The 22171-nt window shown below is 42.4% G+C and overlaps 4 protein-coding genes and 1 pseudogene across 12 annotated transcripts; all 5 read left to right on the top strand.

Annotated features, from left to right (window-relative positions):
- The first annotated feature begins 83 nt into the window (after nt 1–83).
- LOC148424192 (uncharacterized) lies at nt 84–1611 on the top strand (annotated as a pseudogene). Its single transcript, XR_015865328.1, has 2 exons — nt 84–459; nt 657–1611. The product of XR_015865328.1 is annotated as an uncharacterized LOC148424192 (transcript).
- A 2326-nt stretch (nt 1612–3937) lies between these two features.
- On the top strand, nt 3938–11952 carry LOC148424191 (uncharacterized). Of its 8 annotated transcripts, none has more exons than XM_088412635.1 (4): nt 3938–4564; nt 5374–5751; nt 7971–8354; nt 10669–11952. In XM_088412635.1, the coding sequence occupies exons 1-4, from the start codon at nt 4390–4392 to the stop codon at nt 11907–11909; spliced, it is 2178 nt and encodes a 725-aa protein (XP_088268761.1). In that variant the 5' UTR covers nt 3938–4389; the 3' UTR covers nt 11910–11952. The 8 variants fall into 8 exon arrangements, with proteins under 8 accessions (XP_088268761.1, XP_088268769.1, XP_088268768.1 ...); XM_088412643.1 differs by having other exon boundaries at nt 10695–10857; XM_088412642.1 differs by lacking the exon at nt 10669–11952 and adding an exon at nt 8820–9494.
- Nucleotides 11953–12377: 425 nt separating this feature from the next.
- On the top strand, nt 12378–14466 carry LOC148424190 (uncharacterized). The gene is made up of 2 exons (XM_088412683.1): nt 12378–12769; nt 13110–14466. Exons 1-2 carry the CDS (start codon nt 12652–12654, stop codon nt 14360–14362), a joined length of 1371 nt encoding a protein of 456 aa, XP_088268809.1. The 5' UTR covers nt 12378–12651; the 3' UTR covers nt 14363–14466.
- Nucleotides 14467–16498: 2032 nt separating this feature from the next.
- LOC148424189 (uncharacterized) lies at nt 16499–18460 on the top strand. The gene is made up of 2 exons (XM_088412706.1): nt 16499–17009; nt 17088–18460. The coding sequence occupies exons 1-2, from the start codon at nt 16898–16900 to the stop codon at nt 18113–18115; spliced, it is 1140 nt and encodes a 379-aa protein (XP_088268832.1). The 5' UTR covers nt 16499–16897; the 3' UTR covers nt 18116–18460.
- A 582-nt stretch (nt 18461–19042) lies between these two features.
- Nucleotides 19043–21710, top strand: LOC148424188 (uncharacterized). Its single transcript, XM_088412673.1, has 2 exons — nt 19043–19466; nt 19976–21710. Exons 1-2 carry the CDS (start codon nt 19346–19348, stop codon nt 21433–21435), a joined length of 1581 nt encoding a protein of 526 aa, XP_088268799.1. The 5' UTR covers nt 19043–19345; the 3' UTR covers nt 21436–21710.
- The last annotated feature ends 461 nt before the right edge of the window (nt 21711–22171 follow it).

Here is a 22171-nt window from a genome sequence, read left to right as displayed (position 1 = left end):
ACAATAGGCAGAAAATGCCTCGAGAGTCATCTGTATTGCAGCTGCCGGAAGTCGTACCACAAGCATACCGGAAGTAACATAAATGAGCAACCTTGTCTACAATCGCTGCTGCAGAACGAGCTAGCTCTTCCAATCCCTTTTAGTCATAACGTCGAACATTTTTCGAACGGAATGCCTCCAAGCAACGAATATCCATCGCTTTAACGCTTTATCGCTATCCAACGTTTTAAGACTTTGTGTACCGCACCAATCGTCTTAGCTTAGCCTAGCTTAGTTTAGCTTGCTATCTGTTATCGAAGCAAGCGTGTTTGTTTGCTTAGCGGGCATCAAATACGAGCGCAAAGTGTGTAAAATTCGAAGAGGAGCTTCGTGGAGCCCGTCGGGAGAAGGGACGACAAGGTGGTGGTCAACTGCTGGACGCGCTTTGCAAGCAGCTTCCTCTTGTGTTCAATACGTCAGGTTTGTCACGTGCTCGTGTTCAATAACCTTCCTGTGATGTTCATAGACATTCAATAAATGGGACACCTAATTCTCCAGTACACGTAGGTTTTCTAGTCTAATGGCCTATTTTACAACCCTGAATCTTAACAACACTAAAGCAAAATGACAAGAACCTGAGATTCATGCCAAAACCGCATGTGTCTTATGTCCCACAGACATGAGTGAAAAATATCACGGTCCTGAGCGGCAGAAGCCAGAGTTGCCTGAGGTGAAAGAGGAGGAGTTGAAGCCTCTTGGTGGCAAAGAACTGCAGCTCCTCAACATCAAAAAAGAGGAGCAGCTGGCACCACCTGTGAAAGACGAGGAGGATTTCACTGAGATGTCAGTAACCGGTGTCTTTGTGAAGACAGAAGATGAAGAAGGTCACTATCAAGAGAAGATAGAGGTGGAGCCTCCAAGCATCAGCTCCAGTCAAGACATGACAAGAGAAATCGATAGGGAGCACGGCGGAGGATCACAAGCGGACGGATGGTTAGCTCCGGTGTCAGATGGCGACGACACGTCGCACTCTCCTTACACAGGTGTCGATGATGATGATGAAAAGTGGGAAGGTGAGGGGCCACATGACTCTGACAGCAAACATTGGGAATGTTCTGAGTGTGGAAAAACATTTCGCTACAAATGCTATTTGCAAATACACACAAGGACCCACACTGGTGAGAAGCCTTTTGCTTGTTCTCTTTGCGATAAAAGATTTTCTGTGAAAGGAAGCCTGAGCGAACACATAAAAACCCACACTGGTGAGAAACCTTTTGCCTGTTCGGACTGTGGTAAAAGATTTTCTATTAAGGGAAACTTGACACAACACACAAAAACCCACACTGGTGAGAAACCTTTTGCCTGTTTGGATTGTGGCAAAAGGTTTTCTATTAAGGAAAGCTTGAGAGAACACACAAGAACGCACACTGGTGAGAGACCTTTTGCTTGTTCGATTTGTGGTAAAAGATTTATTCAAAGTGCACACTTGAAGCTGCACACAAAAACCCACACCGGTGAGAAACCATTTGCTTGCACAATTTGTGGTAAAAACTTTGTTGCAAAGGGGCTCTTGGAACAGCACATAAGAACCCACACCGGTGAGAAACCTTTTTCCTGTTCAGATTGTGGTAAAAGATTTTCTAATATGGCATATGTGAAACAACACTTAAGCACCCACACTGACGAGAAGCCATTTGTTTGTTCGATTTGTGGTAATAGGTTTAAGGAAAAGGGAACCTTGGGGCGACACATAAGAACACACACCGGTGAGAAACCTTTTGCCTGCTCGGTTTGTGGTAAAGGATTTATTCAAAGTGCACAATTCAAGCAGCACACAAAGACCCATACTGACGAGAAACCATTTGCTTGTACGACTTGTGGTAAAAAGTTTGTTGCAAAGGGGTGCTTGGCACGACACACAATAATTCACACTGGTGAGAAACCTTTTGCTTGTTTGATTTGTGGTAAAGGATTTACTCAGAATGCAAACTTGAGACAACACATAAGAACCCACGCCGGTGAGAAACCGTTTACCTATTCGGACAGTGGCAAAACACTTTCTGATACATCAACTTTAGATGACACACAGGGGCCCACACCGATGAGTAACCTTTTTGTGACGGGGTGCTAGCGGTTGCCTAGGCAACCCTGTAAACCACCCTTTGGTCCTTGCTTGTGTAACAGACACAAATTCAATCAAAAAACACATTTTTTGGTTGACCATCCGTAAAAGCTAAAAATCACATTGAAAACACTTGAGCGTGGTCGTCTTTAAAACAAAAGGCGATGGTAGGGTCACAATGCACATCACGCAATCATACAGTCAGTCCAGTGGTTCCCAGCCACCGGCCCGCGGCCGGTAATGGTCGATGGATCAACTGGGACCTGTCCGCCTGGGCCCCATCCAAAATAATGTTTTGCAACTGATTTAGTTTAAGAGTTAATTGATATTTTGTTTGGCTAGTTCTTTGATTTTTGGCGCTGCCTCCGGCCGCTGTCGATATTACATTTTGTAGCGAGAAGGATGCTGTGCTTTTGAGAGCAGTCGGTCGGTGACGCACGCGTTGTTTTGTCTCGTGTCAAATGTGGCCCGCGACTGTCTGTAAGTTGCACTTTCTTTGTAAGAATCTTGATGTATGATAATATGCCCAAAATGTGTTTGTTTGTTCATCCAACAACCTGTGACTGTGAATAAAATGCTAGCCAATGCTAGTTGTTATCTTCATCATGTTATATAGTGCTGCCCTGTACGCATTTAGCTCGTTCGCATTCTCGTTTGTGCCAGGTATTTCCCTTGAAATTAATAGATCTTGTAATTCAGAATTATGACTGACAATGTAAATTTTGTACTTTTTGAGCCCTGTGAGAGTATGACATGACAGGAGAAATGGCTAGCAATCACAACAGACTAAATTTTAAAACATTGGAAAAACGATTTTTTTTCTTTAAAATAAAAATGTGTAAAGTGCAAATGGTTGAAGCATTCTCATTCACATCATTTCCTCTTAGATTTTCAGTTGATGAATGCAACGACTTGAACTTTATTGTATACACTAGGTCATCGAATGTCAGTTCAGTCTGTCGAATGGGTCGCCTGCAGAGCTTTTTAAAGGGATAGTGTGTAAGATTTAGGGCGTTTTTCAATACGGGCAGCAGGGGGTGCCGCATTTACCATTGTCCATAGCTATAACAAACCTGACCGCCTCCGGTGAAATGCCACCCCCATTTCATATCATTTCATGAAAATTAGACCTATGATTGTTTCTAACACATACTGTTGCTCTTTAGGAACACATTCATTTGTCACTTTTTGAAATTTACAATCATTTATTGTAGTATTCCTTTTGAATTGAAATCCTACACACTGTCCCTTTAAAGTCCAGCAGGTGTCAGTATTTGATGATACCTGTATCAACTCATTGTATTATTGTGCCGACACGCTCCATAAATAGTCAGTCAACTGAATGGTAGATGTAACTAATGTCTTATACTAATGTGTTTGGTATACAAACTTTGTATACTAAAGATATTAGTAAGGCAGTGGCTGGAGGCGAAGCCACAGAGAGAACGTGGAAATGCGTGAAGAGCATGATCAGTATTGCAGCTGCCGGAAGTCGTGCCGCGAGCATGCCAAAAGTAACGTAAACGATGCCGTAAACATATAGCGTTATTTTTCCAAACTGAACGTTCCGAATGATTCCTGCCGAATATCAATCGCTACTTCTATGCAATCAAATTCACGTTTTACGACTTTGTGTGTCGCTCAAATCGTCCTGGCTTCGCCTAGTTTAGCTTAGTTTAGCTTGTGTCTGCTATCGAAGGCGTGTTTGTTTCCCCAGCGTGCATCAAGTACGAGCCAAAGTGTGGCGAACAGATTGTGGTAAAAGCTTTTCCAGAAAGTCTCTTGATAGAACACACGTTGCCACTTACCAGTTTTTCTCTGCATGTGAATTTAATATTAAGTGTTTTAATAAGGTGTACTTATACCATGCACCGTGGTAAGTTTTTTCACTTGAATTAAATGAATTGATTTCTTGATATAAATGACCGCAGGCGTTTGCTTTAAAGCGAGTGACGTCAGTAAGGCTGCGGCTGGAGGTGAAGCAGCAAAGCGAACTGGGACACGCTTCGAAAGGGCAGCCGGAAGTGGCCAGGCAGTAGACGCCGGAAGTGCCGTAAGGATGTTAGACGCTGCCAAAATAAGCTAGCCCATGTGTTTTCCTCTTTTCGAATAGACACGCGTTAAACATTTTTTTTCGTCCTGAGTTCGAACTTAATTTACCAAACGTGAGAATCCATCGCTACTTTATTTCAGTCCAACTTGCGCTTTACATTTTCGCGTGCGGATGAAATGTTCTCCGCGCTCGTCGAAGTTTCTCGGCCTTGCTTAGCTTAGTACGCTAGCCGCTCATGCGTTTTTTGGCGAGCGCAAAGTGTGGCGAGCATCGAGTACAAACGTGCGCAAGAACCATGGTCAAGTTCGAAAAGGAGCTTTGTGGGGCCCAAGAGAAGAAGGAGCGACAAGAGGGCGATCGACTGCCAGACGCGCTTTGCGAGCAGCCTTCGCTTGACTTCAACACGTCAGGTTTGTCATTTGCTCTCACGACATTTCAACAGCCTTCCTGTATTTATTTTTCTTTACACTATCTTTGCGGGGACCTCTAGATTCATATTAATAACATGTGGATGTGATGGTGACCCCCAGTGACTGCATTTTCTAGGGCTGGGAAACTCCGGTTCTTGAGGTTTTTCTTTCGACACACCTGATTGAAATGATCAGGAATGTTATCAGCCCCCCACGGGGCTTGCTGACGAGCTGATTATTTGAACCAGGTGTAAAAGGTGAGGGAGATATCAAAATAGTCAGGACACGACTTGAGGAACCGTTGTCTCCTAACCCTGTTCGAGGCTTGATCATTATACTGGACAAAACTAAGGTTTTCCATTGGCTATTTTTAATTCAACATTCGTGTATTATTTCTATTGTTCATCATTATTTTGATTTTATTTTTTGGTATGTGTTGATTTATGTAAACATGAGTGGTGCCATATGGAAAATTAGATCCCCGTATTTAAATAGAATAAAATATGTATGATTCTATCCTATTGCATTCATTAGTAATCTATTTTTATGATTTAGTAATTTTATTGACAAGCTGTTTTGGACACTTTTTACTTTATTTTGTTTAGTTTAGTCGCATCTGAATGATCTCAGCAGTCCTTCCCTTCTTAACATTGATCAAAACAATGACAATGATATGGCAAAATAACAGTTTATAAACATATTTGGCAACATTTTCACATTTAACAAGACATTTACACATGTTTTTGCACTGTACGATATATGTGTGCATGCATGTCTGTTCTATAAAGCCAATACTTAATGTCCCGCAGACATGAGCGAGAAATATCTCTGCCCTGAGTGGCAGGAGCCCGAGTTGCCTGAGGTGAAAGAGGAGTGGGAGCCCCCTGGTGGCAAAGAGGGGGAACAGCTGCATCGCCCCATGAAAATAGAGGAGCCGTTTCCATCACGCATAAAAGATGAGGGAGAGTTCTTAGAATTGCCAGTAACTGGTGACCATATAAAAACAGAAGAAGAGGAAAGCCAGTATGTCGAAAATAAAGGGGTGGAGCCTCCAAGCAGCAGCTCCAGTGGCGATGGCGCGCACGGCGGAGGATCACGAGCAGACGGCTGGTTAGCTCCAATGTCAGACGGTGGCGACTCAACGCCGCTCTCTCCGCACACTGATGATGATGATGGCAAGTGGGAAGGTGAGATGGCCCGTCACTCTGACATCAAACGTTGGAAATGTTCTCAGTGTGGAAAAACATTTCTCTTCAAGTCCCATTTGCAAAAACATATGTTGAGCCACATTGGTGAGAAGCCTTTTTCCTGTTCGGATTGTGGTAAAATATTTGCTAATAAGGCAAACTTGAGACGACACACAAAAACCTATACCGGTGAGAAACCTTTTGCCTGTTCGGATTGTGGTAAAAGATTTGCCATTAAGGGAAACTTGAGAAAACACACACAAACGCACACCGGTGAGAAACCTTTTGCCTGTTCAGACTGTGGAAAAACATTTTCTATTAAGGCAAGCTTGACACGACACACAAAAACCCACACTGATGAGAAACCATTTGCTTGTTCGATTTGTGGTAAAAGATTTATTCAGAGTACACACTTGATACAGCACACGAGAACCCATACTGGCGAGAAACCTTTTGCTTGTCTGACCTGCGGTAAAAGATTTATTCAAAGTTCACACTTGCGGCTGCACGCAAGAACCCACACCGGTGAGAAACCCTTTTTCTGTTCAGATTGTGGTAAGAGATTTTCGAAGAAAGAACATTTTAAAGCACACACAAGCACCCACACCGGTGCGAAACCCTTTGGCTGTTCAGTTTGTGGGCAAAGATTTTCAAATTCGGCAAACTTGAGCCGACACAGAAAAATCCACTCTGGTTAGAAACATTTCGCATCCTCTATTTGCGGTCAAAGATTCCCAAGTTAGTGTCAAGTAAAGCTGCACAGGTGTGATGTTGAGAATAGCAGCGATCAATTAAGTTGTAAATGATGTCATTTTAGCATTTCTGTTCAAAGAAAGCACATCTGTCTGAATGAATCAATGATGAATCTTTAATGTACATGAAGTGTTTTTTGTATAGGTCTTGTGAGTGTATATATATGAATATATTTTTATGTTGATTTCATTTTAATTTACATTAAATTGTGAGAATATTAATTACTCTTTAATAAAGCAACAAATTCAACCAGTTTAATCTATTCTAAAAAATGTAATCATTTTTAAATTTGTCAATGCGTTTTGTGTCTACAATTGCTTGCTGATGAGGCGATGAAGCGAGCAAAGCTAATGCGGAACAGAAAACGTGAGTAAATGAAAACACAGTCCACACCAAACAAGTTACAATACCAGTACATTCAAAAAAGAAATAAATGAAATAACGAGAAACATATTTATAATAAAGAGAGAGGAAAATGCAACTCCGGCAGCTACGAAAGAGGCATCCATACAATAATGGGCCAAATAAAAACAATACAAACTAACAACAATACATAGCAAGTCTGAAACGAAGAAGAAAAACGTGGATGTGAAGTTACAGAGGGGACAAGGAAATGCCTCGAGAAAGCAATCAAGAAAGGTGGCAACAGTTGGCGTCGCGGAGGTGAAGCCGCAGAAGGAACAGGGAAATGCCTCGAAAGAGTGGCAACAATTGTGACATCGCGTGGCATCTGCCACATGTATGCCGTTGCCACAAAATGAGCCAGCTCTTACTGGCGAAATGAACGAGCGTATTTGATTTTTTTTTCTTCCGCGGACGTTTTTTTCTGACCTGAATTCAAACGTATTTTTCGATGCATTGTCACTGCGTATACATTGCTGCTTTTATTTCAATCAAGATCACGTATTATATCTTCACGTGCGGTTCAAATTGTTTCCGCGATCCGTCGGAGCTTCGAGGCCTTGATTAGCTTAGCTAAGCTTGCTAGCCGCTAACGCGTTCTTTTTTGTTTTTGCTCAGCAAACACCGAGCGAAAATGTAGGCAAGACCCAAGGTCGAGTTCGAACAGGAGCTTTGTGGAGTCCGAGAGGAGAAGGAGCGACAATTGCTGGACGAATTTTGCAAGCAGGAGTTGAACGCGGCGGGTGTGTCACTTGCTCAGTCGGTACTTTTCAATAGCCTTCCTGTTTTTGTTTTTTACAGTATCTTATATGGGCACGTTTAGTTTCATGTTATTGACAGAACACTTGATTTTTGCGCCATGTTGTGCAACCCATTCTACCAGAATAAAGGTAGGCGGCAAGACATTGCTCGCTGTCAACTAACACGAGTCCTTTACAGGATGAGAATTCTCATCTGTGGCAAGGGAAGATTTATTATTCTTTATTTTATGAAAGTGAAAAACACAAAAGCTAAATTACGAGAGGCTGATTTTGCCGAAACCACGTGTGTCTTCTGTCCCACAGACATGAGTGAGAAATATCTTGGCCCTGAGCGGCAGGAGTCAGAGTTGCTTGATGTCAAGGAAGAGGAATTGGAGCTCCCTGGTGGCAAAGGGGAGGAGGAGCTGCAGTGCCCCATCAAACGAGAGGAGCAGCTGCCATCGCGCATGAAAGACGAGGGAGATTTCGCAGAGTTGCCAGTAACTGTTGTCCACGTGAAGGCGGAAGATGAAGAAGAGAAGAAAGGGGCGGAGCCTCCAGGCAGCAGCTCCAGTCAACCCATGACACCAGACATCGATGTCGAACACGGCGGAGGATCGCAAGCAGACAACTGGTTAGCTCCAGTATCAGATGGAGACGACACGTCGCACTCTCCTCACACTAATGACGATGATGAAGAGTGGGAAGGTGAGATGCCACGTCACTCTGACAGCAAACGTTGGAAATGTTCCCAATGTGGAAAAACATTTCTCTACAAGTCCCGTTTGCAAAAACATATGTTGAGCCACACTGGTGAGAAACCTTTTGAATGTTCGGATTGCGGTAAAAGACTTTCTAATTTGTGGAGCTTGAGACAACACACAAGAACCCACACCGACGAGAAACCGTTTGCTTGTTCGATTTGTGCTAAAAGATTTATTCTAAATGCGCACTTGAGACAACACACAAGAACCCACACTGGTGACAAACCTTTTGCCTGTTCAGTTTGTGGTAAAAGATTTATTCAAAGTTCACACTTGAGACAACACACAAAAACCCATACCGGTGAGAAACCTTTTACCTGTTCGGAATGTGGTAAAAGCTTTTCTAATCCATCAAACTTTAGAGAACACACAAACACTCACACTGGTGAAAAACCTTTTGTCTGTACAGATTGTGGTAAGAGATTTTCTAATACGGGAAACTTGAGACAACACACAAGAACCCACACTGGCGTGAAACCTTTTGGCTGTTCAGTTTGCGGTCAAAGATTTTCAAGTGCGGGAAACCTGAGTCGACACAAGAGCACCCACTCTGGTGATAAACCTTTTGCCTGTTCGCATTGTGGCAAAAGATTTATTCAAAAGACAGATTTGAGCCGACACACAAGAACCCACACCGGTGAGAAACCCTTTGCCTGTTCGGATTGTGATAAAAGGTTTTCTATGAAGAGAAGCTTGATAAAACACGCGAGGACCCACACCGGTGAGAAACATTTTGCTTGCTCACTTTGTGGACAAAGATTCCCAAGTAAGTGTCAAGCAAAGAGGCACAAGTGTGAGTGAGGTTGAAAATAGCGGTGTTCAAGTGAAGCTGTAAATGATGTTATTTCAGCTTTTCTGTTAAAAGATTAGGCACCAGCAAGCCTGTGAGCTTTTTGAGGACAAGTGGCTGTAAAATGGATGGATGGATATATGTCTTGACATTTCTTACCCTTATGTGTTGATATTCAAAATGTGACGTCAACCTGCCAAGTTGCTACAGAACAATATAAGACAGCTCAAATTTGTAAATTCTTAACAGACAATGTCATTTTTTTTTTCAAAATAAAATAAGGGATACAGTGACTATCATTTTTGATACTTCAGGTAATTACGTTGGCATTGATCGTAAATAGGGACCAATGAGTTTCAATATCAAGAGCAAGTCATATTTCACGCTAGCATCGAAACTCTCAACTATGGCTAATAGTTTTAACATGTGGTTTAAAATGTATGCCGTTTTCATCAATTTACATCTTTTTAGTTAACGCGTTTGAGTGACTTGTAGGAGAGAGAGACGTGCTGCGGAGCGACTCACGGCTTCACTTTTCAGAAATCCCAGAAGCCTCCTGTCGCGGCGGCTACGACCAAAGAGGCGTCCATGCAGTCATCGGTGAAATAAAAACAATAATACAGCCCCGCGGTGTACAAAGTCTGGCACAAATATGTAAAAGGAGATTTTAACATTTTTCCTGCAGCCAGTTTATGGTTCTGTGCTAGAAACACCAAGGAGACAGCAGCTAGAGGAGAAGTAGCGGCGGGAAAAGGGAAAGAGCGAACGGAAAATGCACGGCTACAGTTGCTGCATAGCCGGAATGTGACGATGCCACAAATGGTCGTGGTCTGTTTTTTTTTTTTTTTTTTTAATTTCTTTCTTTATTTTTAGAAAGAGTTGGACATTTTTTGGCATTGGCATGTCACATCGATGGCACTCCCTCCGGGCGTTTCCTTGTTCCCGCTGTGGCTTCACCTCCTTGTCTCGATGTTTAGGCAGGTCTTTCAGATCCAAAGCAAAGATAAAGAATCATCATTTCTAGTCACGACAACACTATATCAACTTGACCATTTAGTTTCACAGAGAGAGCAGCCTCCGTTGTGACAAAACAATCATGTCCACACGATGTTGTTAAAAAGTTCAAGGTATCAATTCGGGGCACTAAAAGACAACAACAATCACACTGTTTTTATTGCATGTCATTCTTTCTCTTTCACTCCCAGCCTTCACCCTTTAACGTCCGCATGCTGTCCTCTATCGCGTCTTCCATTTTTTTGTCTAAGCGGCAAGTGGGAAGGCAAGGTTTTCACCCAGTCAAGCGGAGCGCTCATCGATGTCACTCAGCGACAACGCGGCGCATCATAAGAGGCCTCATCGAATTTGGCGATCATTTAAAACTTTTATATGCCCCTTATGTGTACCGTGAAAATACGGTTGCTTTTTAGTACACATGCATTTTATACTGTGGTGTCTTATAACCCTACAGACATGAGTGAAAAACATCTCTGGCAGGAGCCCCAGTCGCCTGAGGTGAAAGAGGAGTGGGAGCCCCCTGCTGGAAAAGAGGAGCAGCAGCCACAGCAACCCAGCATCAAAAAAGAGGAGTGGCTGCCATCAAAAGACAAGGGAGATTTCACCGAGTTGTCAGTGACCGGTGTCCATGTGAAGACGGAAGATGAAGAAGAGAAGAAATGGGCGGAGTCTCCAAGCAGCAGCTCCTTTCAACACATGACAACAGACATTGATGTCAAACACGGTGGAGGATCACATGCAGACGACTGCTTAGCTCCGATGTCAGATGGTGACGACACGTCGTCACACTCTCCTCACGCCAACGATGATGGTGATGAAGAGTGGGAAGGTGACTGTCACGCTGACGGTAAATGTTCCCAATGTGGGAAAACATTTTTCAACGAGTCCCATTTGCAAAAACATATGGTGAGCCACACAGGTGAAAAGCCTTTTACCTGTTCGCATTGCGGTAAAAGATATTCTAGTATGGGGAGCTTGAGAAGACACACAAGAACTCACTCGGATGAGAAACCATTTGCTTGTTCGATTTGTGGGAAAAAATTTATTATTAATGCACACTTGAGACAACACACAAGAACCCACACTGGTGACAAACCTTTTGCTTGTTCAGTTTGTGGTAAAAGATTTATTCAAGATTCACATTTGAGACAGCACACAAAAACCCACACCGGTGAGAAACCTTTTCTCTGTTTGGAATGTGGCAAAAGATTTTCTAATACATCAAACTTTAGACAACACACAAACACCCACGCCTATGAGAAACCTTTTGCATGTGCAGATTGTGGCAAGAGATTCTCTAACAAAGGAAACCTGAGAAAACACACAAGAACACACACTGGTGTGAAACCTTTTGGCTGTTCACTTTGTGGCCAAAGGTTTTCAAATAAGGGAAATTTGAGTCGACACACAAGCACCCACTTGGGTGACAAACCTTTTGCCTGTTTGCATTGTGGTAAAAGATTTATTCAAAATTCAGACTTGAGCCGCCACACAAGAACCCACACTGGTGAGAAACCTTTTGCCTGTTCGAATTGCGATAAAAGATTTTCTGTTAAGAGAAGCTTGATGGAACACACAAGAACCCACACTCGTGAGAAACATTTTGCCTGCTCAACTTGTGGTCAAAGATTCCCAAGTAAGTGTCAAGCAATGAGGCACCAGTGTGCTGATGAGAATCAATTAAGATGTAAATGATGTCATTTTACCTGTTAAAATAAATTCTGTCTTGTGCACGCAATCTTTTCTGGGTACCGAACATTGATGAATGATTAGTGTACATGAAGTGAATTTTGTGTATGTCTTGACTTTTCGTACCTTACTGTTCATTGTGTTGATATTCAAAATGTGACGTCAACCTGCCAAGTCGCTGGTCGCTCCAGATTAATTTAGCTGACGGCTTTGATTTGTAAATTCCTAATAATAGGCAAAGTCGTTTGAAAAAATGTGAGTAATTCTCACCTTTTATATTTCAGGTAAGTCCGTTGACACTGATTGGCACGGGCCAGTTTCAATAACAAGACTAGCGTCCACTACACAACGTTGCGTGCTAGAGACATCAACGAGACAGCGGATGGAAAAGCCTCGAAAGAGCAGCCATTAACCGGAAGTGACGCAATGAGCGGCATTGGCAGAAGTGACGTAAACTATGCCAGAAACTGTCGTGACTGCGGCCACTGCCGCAAAATAACCTAGTGTCTTTTATTATTCTTTACGTATCTACACGCGTTAAACATTTTATGTCGACCTGAATTTGAACTTAAACTTAACTGTGTATCCATCGCGACTGGATTTCATTTAAAGTCGCATTTTACATCTTCGTGTGCGGTTCAAATCGTCTCCGTGCTCTTCGAAGTTTCTCAGTCTTGCTTAGCTAGCTAGTCGTAGGGCACAGCAGACATCAATTACCAACGGAACGAATGGAGAACGTCGAGTGAAAATGTACGCAAGAACCGAAGTGACGTACCAAGAGGAGCTTTGTGAAGCCCAAGAAGAGAAGGAGCGACAACCGCCGCACGAGCTTTGCAAGCAGTCCCTACTTGAGTTCAACACGACAGGTATTGGCCTTTTCAACGTTAAACCGATTCGGAGCCAAATGAAAGATAAGATTCCATTGCTGGAATAGAAAAAACAAGTATGAATCTACCTTATTCTGTTCTTTAGTAATCACTATTTGTATATCGTTTATTTGAGCGTGTAATGGAAACGAAGTAGTAGTATAACCACCTGGCTTTGTTTTGAACAAAAGCCCTTTCACCTAACGTTTGTGTTTCAGAATATTGGTTTCTCTTTCTTTCACTCACGTGGCCCATTATGGAACCCCGAATATTAAAAACATGAAAGCGAAATCACAAGAGACTGGGTTTACCAAAACCAAATGTGTCTTATGTCCCACAGACATGAGTGAAAAATACCTCGGTCCTGAGCGGCAGGAGCCAGAGTTGCCTGAGGTCAAAGAGGAGTGGGAGCCCCTTGGAGGTAAAGAGCAGCCGCAGCGCCCCAACATAAAAAAGGAGGAGCAGCTGGCACCACACGTGAAAGAAGAGGAAGAGTTCACCGAGTTGCTAGTAACTGGTGTCCATGTAAAGACGAAAGATGAAGAAGGTCAGTATGAAGGAAAGAAAGGGGCAGAGCCTAAAAGCAGCAGCTCCAATCAACACATGACAAGAGAAATTGATGGCGAGCATGGTGGAGGATCACAAGCAGACAACTGGTTAGCTCCAATGTCAGAGAGTGATGACACAACGTCCAATTCTCCCCACACTAATGATGATGGTGATGAGGAGTGGGAAGGTGAAAGATTTTCTAATACATCAAACTTTAGACAACACTCAAATGCCCACACCTATGAAAAACCTTTTGGCTGTTCATTTTGTGGCCTAAGATTTTCAAATAAGGGAAACTTGAGTCGACACACAAGCACCCATTCTGGTGAGAAACCTTTTGCCTGTTCGAACTGTCCTAAAAGATTTTTTCAAAAGTCAGATTTGAGGCGACACACAAGAACCCACACTGATGAGAAACCTTTTGCTTGTTCGATTTGTGGTAAAAGATTTATTCAAAGTGCACACTTGGGACAACACACAAAAACCCACACCGGAGAGAAACCTTTTCACTGTTCTGATTGTGGTAAAAGATTTTCTAATACGGGCAGCTTGAGACGACACACAAGAACTCACACTGATGAGAAACCTTTTGCTTGTTCGATTTGTGGTAAAAGATTTATTCAAGGTGCACACTTGAGAGAACACACAAAAACCCACACCGGGGAGAAACCTTTTGCCTGTTCAGAATGTGGGAAAAGATTTTCTAATAAGGGAAACTTGAGAAAACACACACAAACCCACACCGGTGAGAAACCTTTTGCCTGTTCAGATTGTGGGAAAAGTTTTTCTGCTAGGGGAAACCTGAGAAAACACACAAGAACCCATTCGGGAGAGAAACCTTTTGCCTGTTCGGATTGTGGTAAAAGATTTTCTGCCAAGAGAAGTTTGATGGAACACACAAGGACCTGCACTGGTGAGAAACTTTTTTCCTGTTCAGATTGTGATGAAAGAGTTTCTACAAAGAGAAGCTTGATGCAACACACAAGAACCCATACTGGTGAGAAACATTTTGCCAGCTCACTTTGTGGTCAGATTCCCAAGTAATTGTCAAAGAGGCACAAGTGTGCTGATGAGAATAGCAGTGATCAATTAAGCTGTAAATTATGTCATTTTAGCTGTTATGTAAAATAAACGATGTCTGTCCTGTGCACGCAATCTTTTCTGGGCGCCGAAGATTGAAGTGATGAAACATTATTGTACATGAAGTGACTGTTGAATGCGTCTTGACTTTTCTTTCCTTATTTTTTACTGTGGTGATACAGTGGGCCCCCGGGTTACGAACTTAATCCGTTCAGCGGCTACGCTCGTATCTCGAATTGCTCGTATAGCGGGCAATCCAAACCCATGTTAATTCTTGAATGCGTGCAACGCGCGCCGAAGCCTTAGGTAAAAACGACACACTGTATACATATATTAAAATTGAGTGACATAATCTGCTGTACACTTGCATTATATAATAAATACAATGGATAAATAGCTTTTACCTTTGAAACGACTTGAGACTTGAGACTTGAGCTGGGTGTAAGCAGAGGGGGGCAGCGTCCACAGCTCAAAGTTAACACGGCGATAGATATGCTATTGGTCTTACAGTGTTACAGTAACTCTTTCAGTCAGGGTGCAAATCACGCAGATACTAAAACATCATCCTCTTATTTCTTTCTTTACCGCTGCTAGTAATTTTAGAAGCTATGTCTAACAGATAAAGTTTGCAAAGTCTTCACAACATTCCGTTTTTCACTAATTTTCTCTCCTTCCTTCCATCCTGTCCCATCAAGCTAGATAAAGGCGTTCGGCCAATAGCATATCGGCATTTCTGTGATTGACGTGTGACGCCGGCCAATAGCATCTCCGTGAGTGAGACCGGGTGACCTTAATCGACCAATAGCATATTCGCATCTCCGTGACTGACTGATAATTATTCGCACTTTTTTTTTAAACGGTTGGAATGTATTGACAATTAATTAAAAAAAAAAACACACATTTAAACCAATGACAATTCTTTGTCCTGCAATCGGCACATTTAATTTCATGTCAGCTGTTTTTCCCTTTAGCTGTACAAACACTACACTTAAATGGTAATATATTTAGACACCGTGAGTGAGACAGTCAGTGTGACGTTGTAAGACCAATAGCGTTCACGTTACTGCCGCAAGTATCTACTGATGATTGACGATGTCGCTACTGTTGATTTTATTGACGCAATTAAACGAGAACATTTCTACATACTTAATGGCCGACATGTCGAATTGCTCGTAAGGCGAGAGGTTTGTTCGTAAGCGGAGGACAAAAATCTCCCTGATCCACGCTCGTAAGGCGAATTGTTCGTAAATCAGGGTGCTCGTAAGCCGGGGGCCGACTGTATTTCGTTTGTGACACCAGCCTGCCAAGTTGCTGCAGAATAATTTAGCTGACGGCTCTCGCTTGTTAATTCCCATTAACAGACTTAGGGCACAGTTTAGTCAACTGAGGGTCAGTGCTAATAATTTTATTTTTCATACCCTGGCATCAGAGGGGCATCGCAGTTATTCTAGTGCGTAGGTGTTGAACTCCACTCCAGGAGGGCCGGTATCCTGCATCTTTTCCGGTTTTCATCTTCCAACACACCTGATTCAAATGAGTATCTTATTAGCAAGCCCTGCAGGAGCTTGACTTTTTTTTTGATGGCCTCCTGGCCATGTCAAAATGTCCACAAAGAATTATTATTTTTTGTCGTTATAATGATTAAAAACATGGGCTAGAGCAGGAGTGGAGAAACTTTTATTTGTTTTGGTTTTTTTTTACCCCAAAAGAGAAAAAAAATGTTGGATACCTGGAAAACATGCTATAATTTCAATAGAAAGTTAAAGAAATTATAACTGTTATTCAAGTCCCATGTATGTAACTATTTATTGAAATGACTTACAACAACTGAAAATTAAATGAAGACAATACATTTCTTTTCAATTGCTAACAGTAACGATTTTAACCCACTGATAATTATGATATCCAGAGGGATATTAAGATGATCTCTCTCTTCCTTATTGATAATTTTTTTTATGTTTAGCGGGCCGGATTAAAAAGTTGAACGGGACGCATTTTTTTTAAATATAACAGAATACAATACAATGCAAAATGACAACAAAAACAACAACGGCAGCAACGCCTATAGTAGACGAGGAAATGTCTTGAAGGTGATATCAGGGTGGCAGTTGCCGGAAGTCGTGCCACAAGCCTACCGGAAGTGCCGTAAACCGTATCAGTAGCATCCGTGACTACAGCCGCTACCTCATTATAAGCTAGCTTTTACGATTGCGTTTTACGTTTTTACAAGGGTTAAACGACACTTTTCGTCCTGAACTTGAACAGAATGTTACGAAGCAATACCCCGGAGTATCCACCGTTATCTCTTTGCAAGCGAACTGACGTTTTATTCTTCGTGTGTGACTCAAATCGTCTCGGTGCTAGTCGAAGCATCTCGGCTTTGCTTTGCATAATTTAGCTTTAATTTATCTTAGGATGTTATCGTCAGCGAAGTCAGCGCATTTGTTGGCTTAACAGGCATCAGGTGCGAGCGCAAAGAGTGGCGGACATCGAGTGAAAATGTGCACAACAATCAAAGAGTTCAATGAGGATCTTTGTGGAGCCCAAGAGGAAAAGGGGCGACAAGAAGATGATCAACCGCTGGACGCGCTTTGCAAGCAGCCAATTCGACGTGAGTTCAACTCGGCAGGTTTGTCATGTGCTCTCTCAATACATGTCCTAAGGCACAAATATGTCTTATATCCCACAGACATAAGCAAAATATGTCTGGGTCCCGAGGGGCAGGAGCCAGAGTTGCCGGAGGTGAAAGAAGAGTCGGAGCTCCCTGATGGCAAAGAGGAAGCGCAGCAGCTGCAGCACCCCAACATCAAAAAAGAGGAGCAGCTAGCACCACGCGTGAAAGAGGAGGGAGATTTCACTGAGTTGCCAGTCACTGTTGTCCACGTGAAGACGGAAGACGAAGGTCAATATGAAAAGAAGATCAGGGCGGAGCCTCCAAGCGCCAGCTCCAGTCAACACATGACAACAGACATTGATGGTGAGCACGGAGGAGGATCACAAGCAGGTGGCTGGTTAGCTCCAATATCAGAGGGTGACGACACGTCACCTTCTTCTCACACGAATGATGATGATGATGAAGAGTGGGAAGGTGAGATCCTGCTCAACTCCGACAGAAAACCTTGGAAATGTTCTCAGTGCGGAAAAACATTTGGCTACAAGTTGTGTTTGAAAAGGCATATGTTGGGCCACAAAGGTGAGAAGCCTTTTGCTTGTTTGATTTGTGGTAAAACATTTACTCAAAATTCAAACTTGAAACGACACACAAGAACCCACACTGGTGAGAAACCTTATGCCTGTTCACTTTGTTACAAAAGATTTTCTCAAATTCAACAATTGACACAACACACAAGAACGCACACCGGTGAGAAACCTTTTGCCTGTTCGAATTGTGCTAAAAGATTTTCGAATAAGCGAAATTTGAGAGAACACGAAAAAACCCATACCGGTGAGAAACATTTTGCCTGTTCGGATTGTGGTAAAGGATTTTCTTATATGTCACATTTGAGACGACACACAAGAACCCACACGGGTGAGAAACCTTTTGCCTGTTCGGATTGTGGCAAAAGATTTTCTCATGAGTCAAACCTGAGACAACACACAAGAACCCACACTGGTGAGAAACCGTTTGCCTGTTCGTTTTGTGACAAAAGATTTTCTCAATTTCAACACATGAGACGACACACAAAAACCCATTCAAATGAGAAACCATTGGCCTGATCAGTTTGTGTTTGAGTGAATCTTAAGCACTCATACTGATGTGAAACCTTCTGGCTATCCATTTCGTGGTCAAAGATTTTCAAATATGGGAAACGTGTGACAACACACAAGCACCTACACTGCAAGCAACCCACAAACCCACACATTTTGTTTGTTCACTTTGTGGTCAAATATTCTCAAGTCAGTGTCAAGCAATGAGCTTGCACGCGTGTGCTGTTGAGAATAACAGTGATCAAAACTGTAAATGATATCATTTTAGCATTTATGTGAAGAAAAAGCACGTCTGTCTCGTGCACACAGTCTTTTTTTGGGCAACAACCATTAAAGTGATGACTGATTTGTGCACATGAAGTGCATTTTGTATATGCCTTGATTTTTTTTCTTTCATGTTGATCTTCAAATGTCATGTCAATCTTTCAATTGGCCACAGAATAATTTAGCAGGCAGCGGTTGTAAATGTACCCTCATAGACAATGTCCTTTTCTAAATAAACTTCAAAGTAGTTATTAGTATTAATACGTAATTCTCTTTTTTATTATTGAAGGGTCGGGGTTAAATGTCAGACAATGATTGTACATTGACATGGGCAAGTATCAACACCAAAACCAAGTTATAGTTCTGCTGATAATGTTATGAGATGCGATTTAACCCTTTCACTACTGCCTGTTTTTTTAATAAAACCAGAAAAACTAGACCAAATGGTCCAAAACTAGAGGATGTCGTTTCTCCTCTTCAAATCGCTATATTCAATGTCCATGACTAGTCGAGTATTATCCTCATAGAATCCTGATTGAGTTTGGTCTAAAATATAATCTATACCTTAACAACCGAATTATAAAAATATATGTTCATGGTTTGTAGTCTGAGGCGTGGCGGAAAATGACGCAGAAGTCGTCACAGCATCGGCGGAAGTGGCGTAAAATATGTCAGAAGCAGCAGCTGCCCAAAATGAGCTAGCCCGTTTCTTTTCTTTTTTTTTTCCCGAATCTACAAGTGTTTTTTTTCCGTCCAGATGCTTTTGAAGCTGAGTATACATCACGACTTTGTTTCAGTCAATTTCACGGTTGACATCTTCGAGTGCTCTTCAAATCGCCTCGGTGTTCGTCGAAGCTTCTCTGCCTTGCTTAGCTTAGCTTAGCTCAACTTAGTTTAGCTTGCTCGAAGCTACCAACACAGACGCGTTTGTTGGCCCGGCAAATGTGAGCCCTAAGTGACGAACATCGAGGGAAAATGTGCGCAAGAACCAAAGTCAAGTTCGAAGAGGAGCTTTGTGCAGCCCGAGAGGAGAAGGAGCGACGAGAAGGTGCTCAACTCCTTTGCAAGCGGCCTCCGCTTGAGTTCAACACCGAAGGTTTGTCACTTGCTCACGCACTACATTGCGTTAACCTTCCTGTGTTGATTATTTGACGGTATTTGGCCAGGGCACGTCAGTCACTAGTTTTCAACAACCTCACAGATGATAACGCAAATCTCGGTTGAGAGAAATGTCATACACATTGTACAGCATTGGAAAACGTTAAGGATGTTTTTGTTACACTTCTTAACAATATTAAAATAAAAAATACATCATCTAATCTTTTTCCGTTTTCATACATTTTTGAAAAGGCGACATGGAACCACAAAAATGACATCATCTAATCTTTTTCCGTTTTCATACATTTTTGAAAAGGCGACATGGAACCACTAGGCCGGCGCTAAAGAGCCGCGGATTGCTGAGCCCCGATCTAGAGTCTATCAAAAGTGTATCAAATATTTTTTCATTGGCGTGGCCCCTTTTACTACAACCCTGAATATTAAAAACACAAAAGCAAAATTGCAAGAGACTGGGTTTACCGAAACCTTATGTCTTATGTCCCACAGAAATGAGTAAAAAATATCGTGGTCACGAGCGGCAGGAGCCAGAGTTACCTAATCTCAAGGAAGAGGAATCGGAGCCCCCCGGTGATAAAGAGGAGGAGCAGCTGCCGCTCCCCAGCATCAAAAAAGAAGAGCAGCTGGCGCCACACCTGAAAGATGAGGGAGATTTCACTGAGTTGCCAGTAACCGGTGTCCGTGTAAAGACAGAAGATGAGGGAGGTCAATATGAGGAGAGGAAAGGGGTGGAGCCTCCAAGCATTAGCTCCAGTCAACACAGGACATCAGACATTGATGGCGAGTACGTTGGAAGATCACAAGCAGACGGCTGGTTCGCGCCAATGTCAGATGGTGACGTCACAATGTCGCCCCCTCTTCACACTAATGACGATGATGGGGAGCGGGAAGGCGAGAGGCAGCGTCACACTGACAGCAAACATTGGAAATGTTCTCAGTGTGGAAAAACATTCCACTACAAGTCCCGTTTAAAAAGTCATATGTTGGGTCACACTGGTGAGAAGCCTTTTGCTTGTTCCATGTGCGGTAAAAGATTTATTCAAAACGAATACTTGAGACTTCACATAAGAACCCACACTGGTGAGAAACCTTTTGCCTGTTCGGATTGTGGTAAAATATTTTCCAGTAAAGGAAACTTGAGAGAACACACAAAAACCCACACCGGCGAGAAACCTTATGTCTGTTCGGATTGTGGTAGAAGATTTTCTAATACGTCAAACTTGAGGCGACATATAAGAACCCACACTGATGAGAAACCATTTGCTTGTTTAATTTGTGGTAAAAGATTTGCTCAAAATGCAAACTTGAGAGAACACACAAGAACCCACACTGGGGAGAAACCTTTTGCCTGTTTGCTGTGTGACAAGAGATATTCTCAAATTCAACATTTGAATAGACACACAAGAACTCACAGTGATGAGAAACCTTTTGCCTGTTCGAATTGTGAGAAAAGATTTTCTTACAAGAGTAGCTTAATAGAACACACAAGAACACACACTGGTGAGAAACCTTTTTACTGTTCAGATTGTGGTAAGAGTTTTTCTAAGAAGGAAAACTTGAGGCAACACACAATAACCCACACTGGTGAGAAACCGTTTTCTTGTTCGGATTGTGGGAAAAGATTTTCTAATAAGGGAAACTTAAGACAACACGCAAGAACCCACACCGATGAAAAACCTTTTGCCTGTTCAGATTGTGGAAAGAGATTTTCTGATAGGAGAAACTTGAGAGGACACATAAGCACCCACACTGGTGAAAAACCTTTTGGCTGTTCAGTTTGCGCTCAAAGATTTTCAAACACGGGAAACTTGAGCCGACACACGAGAACCCACACCGGTGAGAAACACTTTGCCTGCTCACTTTGTGGTCAAAGATTCTTAAGTAAGCATAAAGCAAAGAGGCATAAGTGTACTGTTGAGGATAGCAGTGATCAAATCAGTTGTAAATGACGTGGTTTTAGCATTTGTGTTAAAAATAGCATGCCGGTGAACACAATGTTTTTTGGGCACCACCGCACCGCACATAGGTCTTGACTTTTATCACTTTCTTCTTTACCCCGTGCTCTGCATCACTATATCGTGGATACATATTTTTTGCCATTGACGCATACTTTCAGATAGATGTTTGGCCACTGGATGCAACATTTTTTTAGGGTTCTAAAAATAGTTTCACATAAGAATAGAGATTCTCATTTACGATGAATTAAATGGATTTTAAAACATCACTATTCACTTCCTGTCCACTTCTGTGCCTTTTTTTCGTCCACTTCCGTACTACATCGGCGGCACGCTGTGCAATGACGTCACCACACTGTCAGTGTGATAGCAGCTATCTTTAGGCCTGAAACAACACCAACATCCATTTTTTTAGTATCAGTGACAAGTCAAAAAATACACAATCAGGTAACCATAAAAACGCATTGGAAGATGGAGGAGAGGAACAAAACCGACATGTTGAAGCTAAACAAATGTACACCAAAGTAAAAAGCGGACTTAGTGGAGAGGCCAAGGAACCACACGTTGCTGTGCTAGTGGAGATCTTTACTCTCGCATGCCATCACAAAACTGAAACAACAAAGTCCAAAAACAGCAAAGACAAAGCCAACAGGTCCAAAGCATCAAAGGTTCATAGCAACATGCCTACTGGGTGAGAGACATGGTCCTCATGCTCACCACAACTTTCCTA

The sequence above is a fragment of the Hippichthys cyanospilos genome, chromosome 4, assembly GCF_059441005.1.
Source record: "Hippichthys cyanospilos isolate Australia breed blue-spotted pipefish chromosome 4, RoL_Hcya_1.0, whole genome shotgun sequence".
NCBI lineage: Eukaryota > Metazoa > Chordata > Actinopteri > Syngnathiformes > Syngnathidae > Hippichthys > Hippichthys cyanospilos.
Note: the sequence above shows the minus strand (reverse complement) of the source record. Positions and strands in the feature narration are given on the sequence as shown.